The sequence below is a fragment of the Nelumbo nucifera genome, chromosome 4 (genome assembly GCF_055504915.1).
Source record: "Nelumbo nucifera cultivar China Antique chromosome 4, China Antique-T2T, whole genome shotgun sequence".
Lineage (NCBI taxonomy): Eukaryota > Viridiplantae > Streptophyta > Magnoliopsida > Proteales > Nelumbonaceae > Nelumbo > Nelumbo nucifera.
This window is the reverse complement of record NC_142652.1, coordinates 40,116,208-40,129,508: the sequence shown is the minus strand read 5'-3', so window position 1 is coordinate 40,129,508 and position 13,301 is coordinate 40,116,208. Positions and strand designations below refer to the sequence as shown.

Sequence of the window (13,301 nt, the reverse complement as noted above, 5' to 3'; positions counted from 1 at the left end):
TCTATGTCTAATTTGCACACTAGACCAGGCCTTCCACTTCTCAGTCTTGAGTCTATGCACTCACTTGCCACCATCACCCCATTTAAAATCTGTCTTCCCTCCATAACGGCCACTTGAGTTTCCCCTACCACTTTATGAAACACTTTGGGCAAGAGTTTGTAAGGACTGCATATTAAGCTGATTGGCCTATAGTCCTTGATGTTCACAGCCCCGACTTTCTTCTGTGTTAGTGTAATGAAGGTTGCATTGGCTTTTCTTTCTACCAATCTGATCTCGCAAAACTCCTTAATCATCTGCATAAAGTCATTCTCCAAAAAATGCCAGCACTGTTTTATGAAGTTAAAATTGAACCCATTGGGACCTGGAGCTTTGTTTCCATTTATCTTCTTTAAGGCCTCCCTTACTTCTCCTACCTCTATCTCCCTTTCTAACCACCCCACTACTGTCTCACTCAAGGCTTTTGATTCAACCTCTCAAAGAAATCCAGCACCACTGCCTGCCCGAATACAACTTTTTGTAGAATTCCACCACTAGTCTTTGAATATTTTCCCAATCCTCAGCCACTTCCTCCCCCACCTCTACCCTCATAATTAGATTTCTCCTCTTTCTCCCACAAGCATAAGTGTGGAAGAAGGCTGTATTTTTGTCTCCCTCTTTTAACCATAAAGCCCTTGATTTCTGCCAACTCACCTCTTCCCTGAACAGCATCTCTCTATTTCTCTTTCCAGCCCCTCCTCTATTCTAACCTCTCTTGGGAATATTTCTTTCTCTTCCAGCCTCTCCAGCCTGGCCAACTTCTCCAACACCTCTTTCTCTCTACATTCTTCGCTACCTACCTCTCCCCTCCTTTCTTTCAACTCCTCTTTCAGCAGCTAAGTTTCCTCATCAGCTTTAACTCAGCTGATCCCTCTACCTAAAAACCTCTCCACTTTTCTTCTGCCCAAGCCGCAAAGTTATGTTGAAGAAGCCAAGTGTTCTCAAATCTGAATGGCTTTGGACTAGAAACAATTGCAAATTGTCTTAGAATGATAGGTTTGTGGTCCGATAATAGAATCTGAAGTGGTTCCTGAACCAGAACTCCCAGTTGATCCACCCATTCACTTGAGAGCAAAAACCTATCCAATCATCTCAGGATTGCTGGATATTGGATATTTGACCATGTGAATTTTCCCCCATTTAGAGGGAGATCCAGAAGCTCTTGCTTGTTGATGAAAGCCTCAAATCTCCTCATCCCCACGCTGACTCTCCTCCTCCCCTCCCCCCCCCCCCCCCCTTTATTTATAGGTCTTAATAGGCTAAATCTCTTTGAGATCTATGCATGTTAGGGGGACTTTAATGGGCTGCCTGTGTCTATTCTCATTGATAGCGGCAGCTTGCTCAATTTTGTATTCCAACTGCTCTCTAAACAACCGGGCCTGGCAATACACCACACTGAGATGTTTGTAGTCAGGGCAGCCAATGGGGGCCAAATTGCTTGTGATGGTCTCTGTGAAGGGGTGCAGCTGAAGATACAGGGAAACCTATTTGAGGTGGACCGTGGACCTATACCTATACCTGTTACAATTTTCAGGAGCTGATGTAATTTTGGGGGTGCAATGGTTACATAAATTAGGCTGAGTCATTTGCGATTGGGAGAATATGACTATGGAGTTCCACTTAGGTGGAAAATCTTACTACCTGAAAGGAAATGGGCCAGGATCCCCGTGGACCGAGAGTGTCCATACCCTCCTTGAGACTAGATACCAGTCCCAACAGCACATATTCAGTGTGTATCATACCATATGTATCAATTTTTGACCTTACAGATGTGCTATTTCCTTTGAGTTAGGCTATTTCATTGGCCTTAACCAATAAAAGAGGACATATGATCAGCCCTGACAAATTATCAGATAAAGAAAAAAAGATAGAGTTTTTTTTTGATTGAAACTCTTCATACACTTTTTTCTTTTCATTTCAAGTGTATTGATACTTTAAACCTTGGTCTACACTGCATCATCCAATTTGGCATTATCTTAATGAAATATTTTATTTTTCGGGTTTCCACCATAGCATAGAAATTCTTAATAATCTGAGGTACTCCGTTCCATTTGTTTAATGAATACAATCACATGAAACAATAATTATCTTCTACAAACAAAATAAAATAGTATTAACCTCCCATAGTATGAAAATAATAAGGTTGCCAAATATCATCCAGCAAGATGAAAAGGAAAAGAAAGTCCTTCATTGCTTGACAACTATGATGTTCTACAATGCTTGGCATGTTGAAAAATTTCATATGGAAGACTTGACAATACACAGACACAATTCAGGAAATAACAGCTTCAATGACCCAAAGGAAATATGACTGTTTAATGTGGTGTGCCACACTTCACTACCAGAAGATAAAGACTTATAATGCTACTACCTAGACTGATATAAGGAATGCTGCCTATGTGGTTATGTATATTGTAGTATTCTTTTCTTTTGATCCTTTTCCTTATTGCTTTACGGTCTCTTGTATCTTTTATATTTTCTGTTTAGACCCTCACAGGAGCGTTTGTGTAATTGTAACTTGTAAATACTTTTGGCCTAATATAAGTATTTTCTCTTTTAGGTTGTGGTCTATTTATTATCCACCTCTTTTCTGAAAGTGAGGATTTTTTTCATAAAATAAGAAAGGATTAAAGTGTCATAAGTGCTGGTGAAGAGCTTTCAGATCAAGGAGCATTCCAAAAACAAACACCAGAACAACAAGAAATCAGAAAATACAAATCAAATATTAATAGTAACCTCTGCTACATTCAACCATAGGCTATCCCTGAAATCCTCTCTACTAAATCCTTTAAATTCTGAATGAGAAAGGGCCCATTCTCAGGTGAGAGAAGAAACTATAGCTATCTTTCTTTTCAGACTAAGTTTTCTTGAAAAGTGCACTTATTTCTCTCCTTCCAGATACTCCAACATTCAGCAAAGGTGATGATACTCCGGAAAGATTTTCACCTTTCTTGACATGTTTGGCCACAATGAAATTATCTCTGCAGGATTGCTGATGACAGGTCCATAGATGATTAGTGTTCTCTTGCTCTTTCTCATGGTGCATTTGTTTGGTAACTTCAGTCCTCTGGCTTTCAAATGGTCTAACATTAATTTGGTGTCTAATGCTACCAACCAGCCAAGTGCTTGCACTTTAAGTGGAATTGGGTTGTACTAATCCCCTTCAAGTTATCAGTTTCCACTTGATTTTATGTTCACTTATAACTGCTTCTTGTCTGAAGACTCTCTCTCTCTCTCTCTCTCTCTCTGGCTGAACCTAGGACAGAACATTCTGCCTAGGTTTAGACTTGCTAGGTTGGGGCTTATGCAGGAAAGATGGTATTGTGAGTTCATTTCCACTAGGGCTTGTATATGCTGAGTGCTTGTAGAGCATGCAATTAAATCTCCTTTTTTGTTCTGATGCCCATTTTTTACGTCATCTTTTTAAGTTTTATATATTTTCCCTTGCTTCTTTTAATTGAAACTTTGCCAGTTTGCAGCAGATGAAAAGATATCAATAAAGCTCTAGCTTGGAATATCAGTCCCCGAATACAAGCTCATTGTGGTTCCATGTGACATAATGTTTTAATATTAATGATCATTAGAAAATTTTAAATTTTTTTAGTGAAGACGATTCCTATTGTATGTCTGAAAATGCATTTATTTTCATTAGAAATATAGTATTCATCACATTAATGTCATAAAATCTTTTGATAATCTATACACAGTGGAGAGGATAGCACTATTCCTTGCTCATTGGAAAGAGTTTCTGATGGTCATGGTAGTCTAGAACTTGGACTGAGTAAGTGGAAGGTGCTAGCAATTTCTGCATTGAAAGTTGGGGTGAAGGAACTCCAGTCGGTGGTTTTCAAGGTTGTGGTTACTTTTGCTTCTAAAATTAGCATTTACCTATGATCATTGTATCTTTCTCCTAATTTTTAATTTAATTTACTTTTTCAGGGTGGTGGTATGTTTACTTTGGCAAAGATATATCAATTGGTATGAAAAAAGTCCACATACTGTTCACTTATTATTTTTCTGGTGGATTTGTAAATTTGTTTGCCTTCAATGGTAGTTAGCGAGGAGATTATCAGGGAAGATGCTGTTGGAAGCAGCCAACTATCAAATAAAGCATGAAGTTATCAGAAAGGTACATGTTATTTCTGTTGAGAAATTCTGTTTTCTCACTTATAAGGTATTTTAGTCTTTCTATATAGAATGACCAAAAACAAACAGGATAGAAAACTGAAAAAGTAAACAAAGCCTTTCTAGGAAACCAAGGAATGGTTGAAAATTACAGAGTCCAATTCCTTCTGGAGTGCTCTGACGTAAGCTCAAAATCCTTAAGAATGAACGTTTATTGTCAGAGAGTGTCCTTGACTTGCCCAATGATTCTCTTAGGAGTAGCCCGTTTTATCTTAAAAAACCCTCATGTTCCTTGTTTTCCACATATTCCAGCAAATGGGAAATAGGTCAAGTTTATCAACATATGGTTATCTTTGGAGACCACATAGTGCTGTCTGAACAGCTTGAGTGAGGGAGGGAGGGACAACTTGCAATGAATGAGGGGGTGCTGAATTGATTCCTCATGTTGTCCGCACAAACTGCATACATCATTGATATGTCTGCCCATGTTGATTAAGTGATCAATGGTCAATGATCTGTCCAAAGCAGTGGGTATGAAGAATGAAACTTTAGAGGATACATGGACTCAGCCATCTTAAAGAGGCAAAATTGTCTGACTGTTGTTCCAATGCTGAGTAAAAGGATTCGATTGAGAAGAAGCTCCTGCCATCACCACTGCACTGTCTGATATCAGGAGAATCATCTAGATTTTAGCCTGCTTAAGGAGCTCCAACAGACCTAAAAGGGAGTCTGTTTCCCAGTCATTTATATTCCTTGTAGGCTGATGTGCCTATACCACATTGCCACACACCAAGTCATAGTATTCCTAATTGATTCATGGTTGCTTTGTAGTAAAAAGCAATACTGTATGAGTCGGAGTATGCCAAACATAATCCCTTATTTTCAATCCAGACATCCTGAATTGTGTATGTTCACAATTTCCAGGTTTGAAGGTGATATATTAGTTAAGTTCACCACAGATTTGCATTACACCTCTCTTATGTATTTGCATCGCTTCCCACCCCATTGACCTCAGCCCATATTTGTTGACTATTATCCTTCACCCCAAACCTCTGTAATTTTCCCTGTATTGAGTGTAGGGTCATTAACTAGTACATGTATTAATAGGTGTTGTAACCTTTAATATTTGTTGTTTTATGCTTATTTTGATGTAAAATAGTTTTAAAAGATAATCTGAAGTTCAGAACCCCTTTCTTTTCTTTATTTAAGCAAGTTGAATGGTCAAACCGGATGGTTGTACTGTTTGATGCTATGACATTCTTGTGTGTTTATCACTTAATTTTCCCATTTATGCTGAATTAAAGACAGGCATTTTACTGATACATTGGGAAATGTTCTGTTGACCTGCAAGCAAAACCTTTGCACATTTTTTCTTCTGTCAAGATCCTAAATACCTATTCTTGATTATTTAGATATTTTCTGGATTTTCCTAGAAGTATGCACATAATTTATTATTAACTGTATGGCACAGACCAGTTAGGGAAGCCTATTTTGTATTTTTGGTACATTATACTTTTCTGCATGATAATCTTATCTTTTTACATATTAGTATCACAAAATGTATAATAATTTTCAGTTTTATGATTACTTATTAGCTGTATGGAACATATCTTCTCACAGTTTATGAGAAGATGGGAGCTAGTGGATTTACCTTTAGCGGGGGCAAGATATACTTGGACAAACAACCAGGAGGACCCAGTTTTAGAAAAACTGGACAGATTTGTAGTCTCTACTGTCTGGGAGGAGAATTTCCCTAACCTGCCCTGTCCTTTATCAGACCACTCATCAATTCTGTTGGATTGCAAAGGAACAGTGACAACTAACCCCTCCCCCCCCTTCAGATTCGAACATATGTGGCTGGAAGAGGAAGGACTTCTGGATCAGAATAGAAGGTAGTGGGAGGAATGTACAGTAACTGGAACAGCAAGCCATGCTTTTTGTAAGATCTCTTATGTAAAGTCAGAGTTGAAAAAAATGGAAGAGGCAGGTGTTTAAAGGTTTAGAGGTGAAAAAACAGGAGTTCCTAAGGCAAATGTAGAGGTGGATAGAGTGGAGGAAGTGAGAAGAATTGCAGAAGAAGAGAAACAAAGGAGGGCAAGGGCAAAGTTGGACTTTGACAAATTGTGCTTCCAGGAAGAGGTTAAGTGGAGACAATGCTCTAGATGCTTATGGCTAAAACAGGGGGATAAAAACACAGCTTTATTTCGTAAAATAGCAAACGGGAGAAGAAGGGTAAATACTATCAAAAGGTTGGAGGAAAGTTGGGAAGTGATTGAAGAGGAAGGAAGGATTAGGGAAATAGCCACAAATTACTATGAAAATCTTTATAAAGAATGATGGAGGAGGAGACTGAAGTTGGACGGGCTGCTGTTTAAGAGTCTTTCCCAACTAGAGGCAAGTCAAGTGGAAGCAGAATTTGCAGAAGAGGAAGTAAGAGTTGCAATTGAAAAAATTGGAGGTGACAAAGCACCAGGGCCGGATGGGTTTACAATGGGATTTTCTAAAAGAAGTTGGAGCTTCATAAAGAAGGATCTAATGGAGGTGTTCCAGGAGTTCCATCATAATGGAACATTTGAGAGAAGCCTGAACTCTACTTTTTTATCTTTGATCCCCAAAAAGAAAGGGGCAGTTGGTCTAAAAAATTCAGACCTATAAGCCTTGTTAGCAGCGTGTACAAAGTTCTCAGGGAGCTTTTGTAGATGGGAGGCAAATTTTTGATGGAGTTATAGTGGCTAATGAGCTCATTGATTCCAAGAGAAGAAGTGGAGAAAGTTGACATGGAGAAGGCGTATGACCACGTAAATTGGGAGTTTTTGGACTACATGCTTAAAAGGTTCAATTTTGGAAGGAGGTGGAGAAATTGGAATAAGGTTTGCATACACAGCTAGCTTTTCAATTTTGATAAATGGGGTATTGGCAGGAAGGTTTCAGAGTTTGAGGGGATTAAAGCAAGGTGATCCCTTCTTCCCCCTGCTATTTATCTGCATATCGGAAGCTCTGAGCATGAGGGTGACCAAGACAGTTGAAGGAGGTCTCCTCAAAGGTTTTAAGGTGGAGAAGATGTGGGGGTTGCTCTGTTACAGTATGCAGATGACACCCATTCTTTGCCAAGGCATCAGAAGACCAAATGGAAAGAATAAGAATGATATTAGTTTGGTTTGAAGTGGTCTTTGCGCTTAAAGTTAACTTGCACAAAAGTGAATTATTGGCAGTGGGGGCTGGCCATAATCTGGAAGTGTTGGCAGATAGAGTACGCTATAAGATTGGGGAGTTTCCATTGAAGTATTTGGGAATGCTGCTGGGAGAAAAATGCACATCTAAGAAGATATGGGAACCTGTGGTGGAAAGAATGGAGAGGAAACTAGCTTCTTGGAAATCAAGATACTTATCGAAGGGAGGTAAATTAATTTTATTAAAGTGTTTTGTCTTCTCTTCCTACTTATTTATTATCTCTCTTCCCTATTCCGGCTAGCATGGCCAAGATTTTGGAGAAGACAATGAAAGATTTTCTGTGGTAGGGGTGGAGGGATGAGTTTAAATTTCATTTAGTCAATTGGATTAAAGTGTGTAAGTCAAGAAAGGCTGGATGGTTGGGCTTAAGGGATTTAAGAAAGTTCAACTTAGCCTGTCTAGGGAAATGGTATTGGAGGTGGAATGAACATGTCACAAGCCAATGGAGAAGAGTAATAGAGGCTAGGTATGGTTCAAGGAACTCTAACTGGGATCCAGGAGAATCAAATGTTCTGTATGGATGTGCGGTGTGGAGGGGCATTCAGAGAGCAGAGAAGGATTTTGGGCAAGGAATCAGGATGGAAGTAGGAGAGTAGGAGACGGGGTCAAGAGTCAGCTTTTGGTATGAGGTCTGGTGCAGGGATAGCCCTCTTAAGAACAGATTCCCAACTATTTTTGAGATTGCTCTTAGCAAGGATTGCATGGTGTTGGAGGTGTTATCTCAGGATTGAGGGGCAGAGGTATGGTGTCCTAGCTTCAGAAGGAACCTAAACGATTGGGAAGTGGAACAGTGGGAAGAAATAATGCAGATCCTGAATGCTGTGAGGGTGGATAGCAGGAGGGACAAGAGGATTTGGTTAGGGGAGAAATCAGGTTCTTTCACAGTCAAATCCTTCTGCAAAAGTATTTGTTCTGAGGTAGAAGCTAATTTTCCTGAGGACTTGGTTTGGAAAACGGTGGCTCCTCTAAAAGTCTCTTTCTGCTTGTGGGTTACAGCTTTGGGGAGGTGTCTAGCAGCTTAGAAGTTGTCAAAGAGAGTTTTAGTGTCGAGTATGTAGGGGTAATTCTGTCTTTGTGCTTGTGTTTAGGTGCTGATGTGTAAGTTTTTGTTAGATTTAATGTCCCTAACTTAAGTAGGGGCATATGTGACTTTTCCACATTAATTTAGTAATATAAAATACATCTGGCCGAATGGGAGAGTGAACTTTTCTCTCATTCGAACCAGAATCTTTTCTCCTTGTTTCTCTTCTGCTCTTCTCCTTTCTCTCTTTCTCTCCTTCTCTCTTGTCTCTCTCTTCCTTGACTGTTATCAGTCTAACAGGCAGACCGAACACTAACATGGTATCAGAGCTGAACTGAGCAAATCGGATCTGCCCAGAATTCTGTTATCTGCGCACCCAGCCTAGGGTTTTCTCTTATTTTCTTCGCCATCAGCTAGAGATAAGGGATAGGGCTGCAAAGGAGTGATCGCCCTCTTCCCTTGGAGGTTTCTATGCCTCCAGTTGTGGTGTTTGTGGTCGGTTGCTGCAGTTTCTAAGAAGCCCTCCCCTAATCGATGAAGAGAAGAGGGCTGATTCATATGGTGCAGTGGGTGTCTTGTGTGGTCTGATTTTCGGTGATAAGGTAAGAGGTTTTATGCATTTTTTTTGGTGTGAATCAAATGAGAAGTCTATTTCAGACTGTATGGTGGGATTTCAGATTGTAGAGTGCTAGAGTTTGTGCACCCTTCAGTGTGATTCGAAGGGGGGGGTGTTCCTCAAACAGTGTTGGGAAGTTTCAGGCAGTCGTGGAGTTGGGTTTGTGGTGTAAAAAGTGCAATTTGCAGCAGTAGTAAGTGCTGAAATCAGGTGTAGTTGGGCCAAATCTGTAGAAGTCTTTCTTAAGGCAAAGAAGAAGGTGAAGCACATAAGGGATGAAAAACCTTCCACCGATTCTCCTGAGTATGATGATTGGGAGCAGGCAGATGCACAGATCATCACATGGTTATGGAATAGTATGGAACCCAAGATTAGTGTAAATTTCATGTTCCTTGATACTGCCAAAGAAGTGTGGGACCATGCTAAGAAGCTGTATTCGGGTCAAGAAAACACAACCAGAGTATATCAGTTGCACCAGGAATACTTTAATCTACAATAGGGTAATCAAAGTCTTGAGGAGTACTATGCTAGTATGAGAAATATTCGTAATGAATTGAATGTTTATCACCTCAAAATTCAGCAACAACAGAGATAACAACTTGATGTGACTCGGTTTTTGGTGGGGCTGAAATCTGAATATGAACTAGTGCAGGCTCAAATACTAGGAGGGTCAGCTCTCCCTTCCTTAGAATAGGTGTTTGCTTGACTCAGGAGGATTTCCATTGGATCTACTGAGAACCCTAATATTTCCGATAGATCAGCCCTAGTAGTATCCAGAGGCCGTGGTGTTAGAGGTGGAGCTCGGGGAGCTCAGTCTAGCCGTAGTGGTAGTATTGGACCGGCATATGGCTGGAGTGGTGGTAGTGGACCTACATATAACCATGGTGGTGGTCGTACTGGAGGTCGAAATTCAGGGGGAGCCCGTGGTAGAGGTCCAAGGAGGTGTACACACTGTTGTATGGATTGACATACAATCAATTACTGCTATGACTTGCATGGTCCACTTTCAACTTGGACCAATTATGCCATGACCAGTGATAGTAGCTTCAGACAGGAGAGCCATTTAGCCGATCAGGTACCTCCTACATCCACAGATGTTGCTGGGAAGGAGATGATGAGTATTCCCCATGATGAGTATGAGAGGTTAGTATAGGCCACATCTCAGCAGAACACGACCACTCTCGCACACTCAGGTATGGCTTGTCTGGCATCTACACCCCATCCTTGGATTATTGATTTTGGAGCCTCCGATCACATGACTGGAACTCTAGGTGTGTTTTCTCATTGCTCAACATCACAATCTGCTATCCTTGCTAATGGTTCCACATCCTCCATTTGTGGTGTTGGTAATGTTGACCTGGACCCTGTATCCCTATCCTTAGTTTTGTATGTCCCTAAATTTCCTTTTAATCTTATGTCTGTTAGTAAGTTGACCAAGTCTCTTAATTGCTCCATTACCTTTTACCCCTCTTCGTGTGTTTTTCAAGATCTTAAGACGGGGATGAAGATTGGTGGAGGGCATGAAGCTGGTGGATTGTATTATCTTGATGGTGGTGGAAGTACGTCAACAGCTCTCCAATCGTCCCTCTCTCCTCTCCAGTGGCACTGTCGATTTGGTCATCCTTCACTGAAAGTTTTGAAGTCTTGGGTTCCTTCATTGAGTCATCTTTCTGTTTTGGATTGTGAGTCATGTCAGTTGGGGAAACATCATCCTGTTCCCTTTAGTCCTAGAGTTGATTATCGTGTATTGAGTCCTTTTTCTTTGGTTCATTCAGATGTTTGGGGTCTTTATAAAGTGATGTCATACAATGGATATAAATATTTTTTCATTTTTGTCAATGATTATTCAAGGATGACGTGGCTCTATTTAATGAAAGAAAGAAGTGAATTGTTTACTATTTTCCAAAAGTTTTATGCTGAGATTCGCAACCAATTTGGTGTTCACATTAAAATTTTTCGTTCTGATAATAGCCGTGAATATCTCTCTTCATCATTTCAGGACTACCTAGACCAACATGGCATTATCCATTAGACTTCATGTACCTACATCCCACAACAAGACGGGGTGGCTGAGAGAAAGAATCGTCACCTCTTGGAAACAGCTCGGTCCCTCATGCATCACATGAATGTTCCCAAATCCTTTTGGAGTGATGTAGTGCTTACTTCCTGCTTCCTGGTTAACCGGATGCCCATGTCTATCCTTGATGGTCATTCCCCATTCACCACATTGTTTCCTACCTTGTCTCCGTTTCCTCTCCTCGAGTTTTTGGACGTGTTTGTTTTGTTCATAATCTGGGGCCAGGAATGGACTAGTTAGATGCAGAGTCTATTAAGTGCATCTTCCTTGGCTATTACCGGACTCAGAAAGGGTATAAGTGTTATCACCCTAGCTCTCGACGTTCCTTTGTATGTGCTGATGTTACTTTCTTTGAGTCTACTCCATTCTTCTTGGGGTCCGGTGATGTTTCTTCCTCCTCATCACCTCCTCCTCTTCCTCTTCCAGTTGTGGACTCTGTTCCTCTTGTTCCCGCAGTGACCAAGTCTTTGTCTCCGGTGCCACCACCTATTGAACGACCACTGATCCATCACGTGTATACACATCGCCCACATGTACTGGCACCTCCTCCAGCTTCATCATCGTCAACAGATCTGGCAGCTGTTACCACACCAGCCCTGACCTCAGTATCTGATCTTGATCTTCCCATTGCCTTGCGGAAAGGTAAGTGCAATTGTACCCTTCATCCTATTTCTAATTATGTTTCACTGACTCACCTTTCCACTTCCCATTGCCAGTTTATTTCTTTGTTATCCTTTGTTGTTATACCTAAGGATGTCCAGGAAGCCCTTGCCTCTCCAGGATGGTGTTGTGCGATGGAAGAAGAACTCTCATCTTTGGCTCATAATCATACATGGGAACTTACCACTCTTCCTCCTAGTAATCAGGTTGTTGGCTGTAAGTGGGTTTATACGGTTAAGTACTTACCTGATGGTAGTGTAGAGCGGCTGAAAGCTAGATTGGTTGCCAAAGGGTATTCCCAAACCTATGGTATTGATTACACAGAGACTTTCTCCCTAGTTGCTAAGATTGGTTTAGTCTGTGTTGTGATTTCTCTTGCTGCGATGTATGATTGGCCCCTCTATCAGCTTGATTTCAAGAATGCTTTCTTGCATGGTGATCTGCTTGAGGAGGTCTATATGGAGCAACCACCAGGGTTTGTTGCTCAGGGGGAGGATGGTAAGGTGTGCCGGCTACTGAAGGCCATTTATGGGCTTAAATAGTCTCTTCGAGCATGGTTTGGCAGATTTAGTGAGGTAGTAAAGAAGTTTGGTATGAAACAGTGCCAAGTTGACCATTCCGTCTTCTGTCATGACTCTCAGGCAGGGAAGATCCTATTAGTGGTGTATGTAGATGATATTGTCATTACCGGGAATGATAAAATGGGCATTGATAGGTTGAAGATCTTTCTACAAGAACATTTTCAGACAAAGGACCTTGGTAAATTGAAGTATTTCTTGGGGATAGAAGTAGCAAGGTCCAAGCATGGTATTAACTTGTGTAAGAGGAAATATGCTCTTGATTTGCTTGAAGAAACAGGTTTGTTAGGTGCTAAACCAGCTGAAACTCCTATGGAAACAAACACTAAGTTGAGCAGTGATATGGGTGCAGTGTTTGAAGACCCTGGCAGATACCGGCGGTTGGTAGGTAAACTGACCTAACCATCACTCGGCCAGACATTTCATTCGCAGTTAGTGTGGTAAGTCAGTTCATGCATAAACCTCTGGTTCCACATTGGGATGTGGTTATAAGGATTGTAAGGTATTTAAAGGGGGCTTCTGGTTGCATTTTGATATACAGAAGTGGTGGAAAACTTGAAATAGAAGGATATACCGATGCTGATTGGGCCGATTCTGTATCTGATAGGAGATCTACCACAGGCTATTGCACTTTTCTTGGGGGTAATCTGGTGACATGGAAAAGCAAGAAGTAGACAGTAATAGCAAGAAGCAGTGCAGAGGCAGAATATAGAGCTATGGCACATACTACTTGTGAATTAGTGTGGCTAAGGAACCTTCTACAGGAGATGGGATACATTGTTGATACTCCAATGAAGCTCTACTGTGACAATCAGGCTGCAGTTCACATTTCCTCTAATCCAGTGTTTCATGAGAGAACTAAACACATAGAGGTTGACTATCACTTTGTTAGAGAGAAGGTGCTGAGTGGAGTGATAGACACTGCATATGTCAACACAGGGAACCAGTGGGCAGATT

General features: G+C 40.9%; 1 protein-coding gene across 4 annotated transcripts in view; it reads left to right on the top strand.

The window, feature by feature from the left end:
- Positions 1-13,301, top strand: part of LOC104611082 (uncharacterized) — a 41,459-nt gene that overhangs the window by 17,268 nt on the left and 10,890 nt on the right. For all 4 annotated transcript variants that reach the window (XR_016085427.1, XR_016085428.1, XM_019200049.2 and 1 more), the window contains exons 6-8: positions 3,744-3,888; positions 3,976-4,014; positions 4,091-4,165. Coding sequence is in view for 2 of the 4 variants with exons in the window: in XM_019200049.2 (XP_019055594.1) it covers positions 3,744-3,888; positions 3,976-4,014; positions 4,091-4,165 (259 nt within the window). In the remaining 2 variants the exon portion in view is untranslated. The remainder of the gene's footprint in view (positions 1-3,743; positions 3,889-3,975; positions 4,015-4,090; positions 4,166-13,301) is intronic.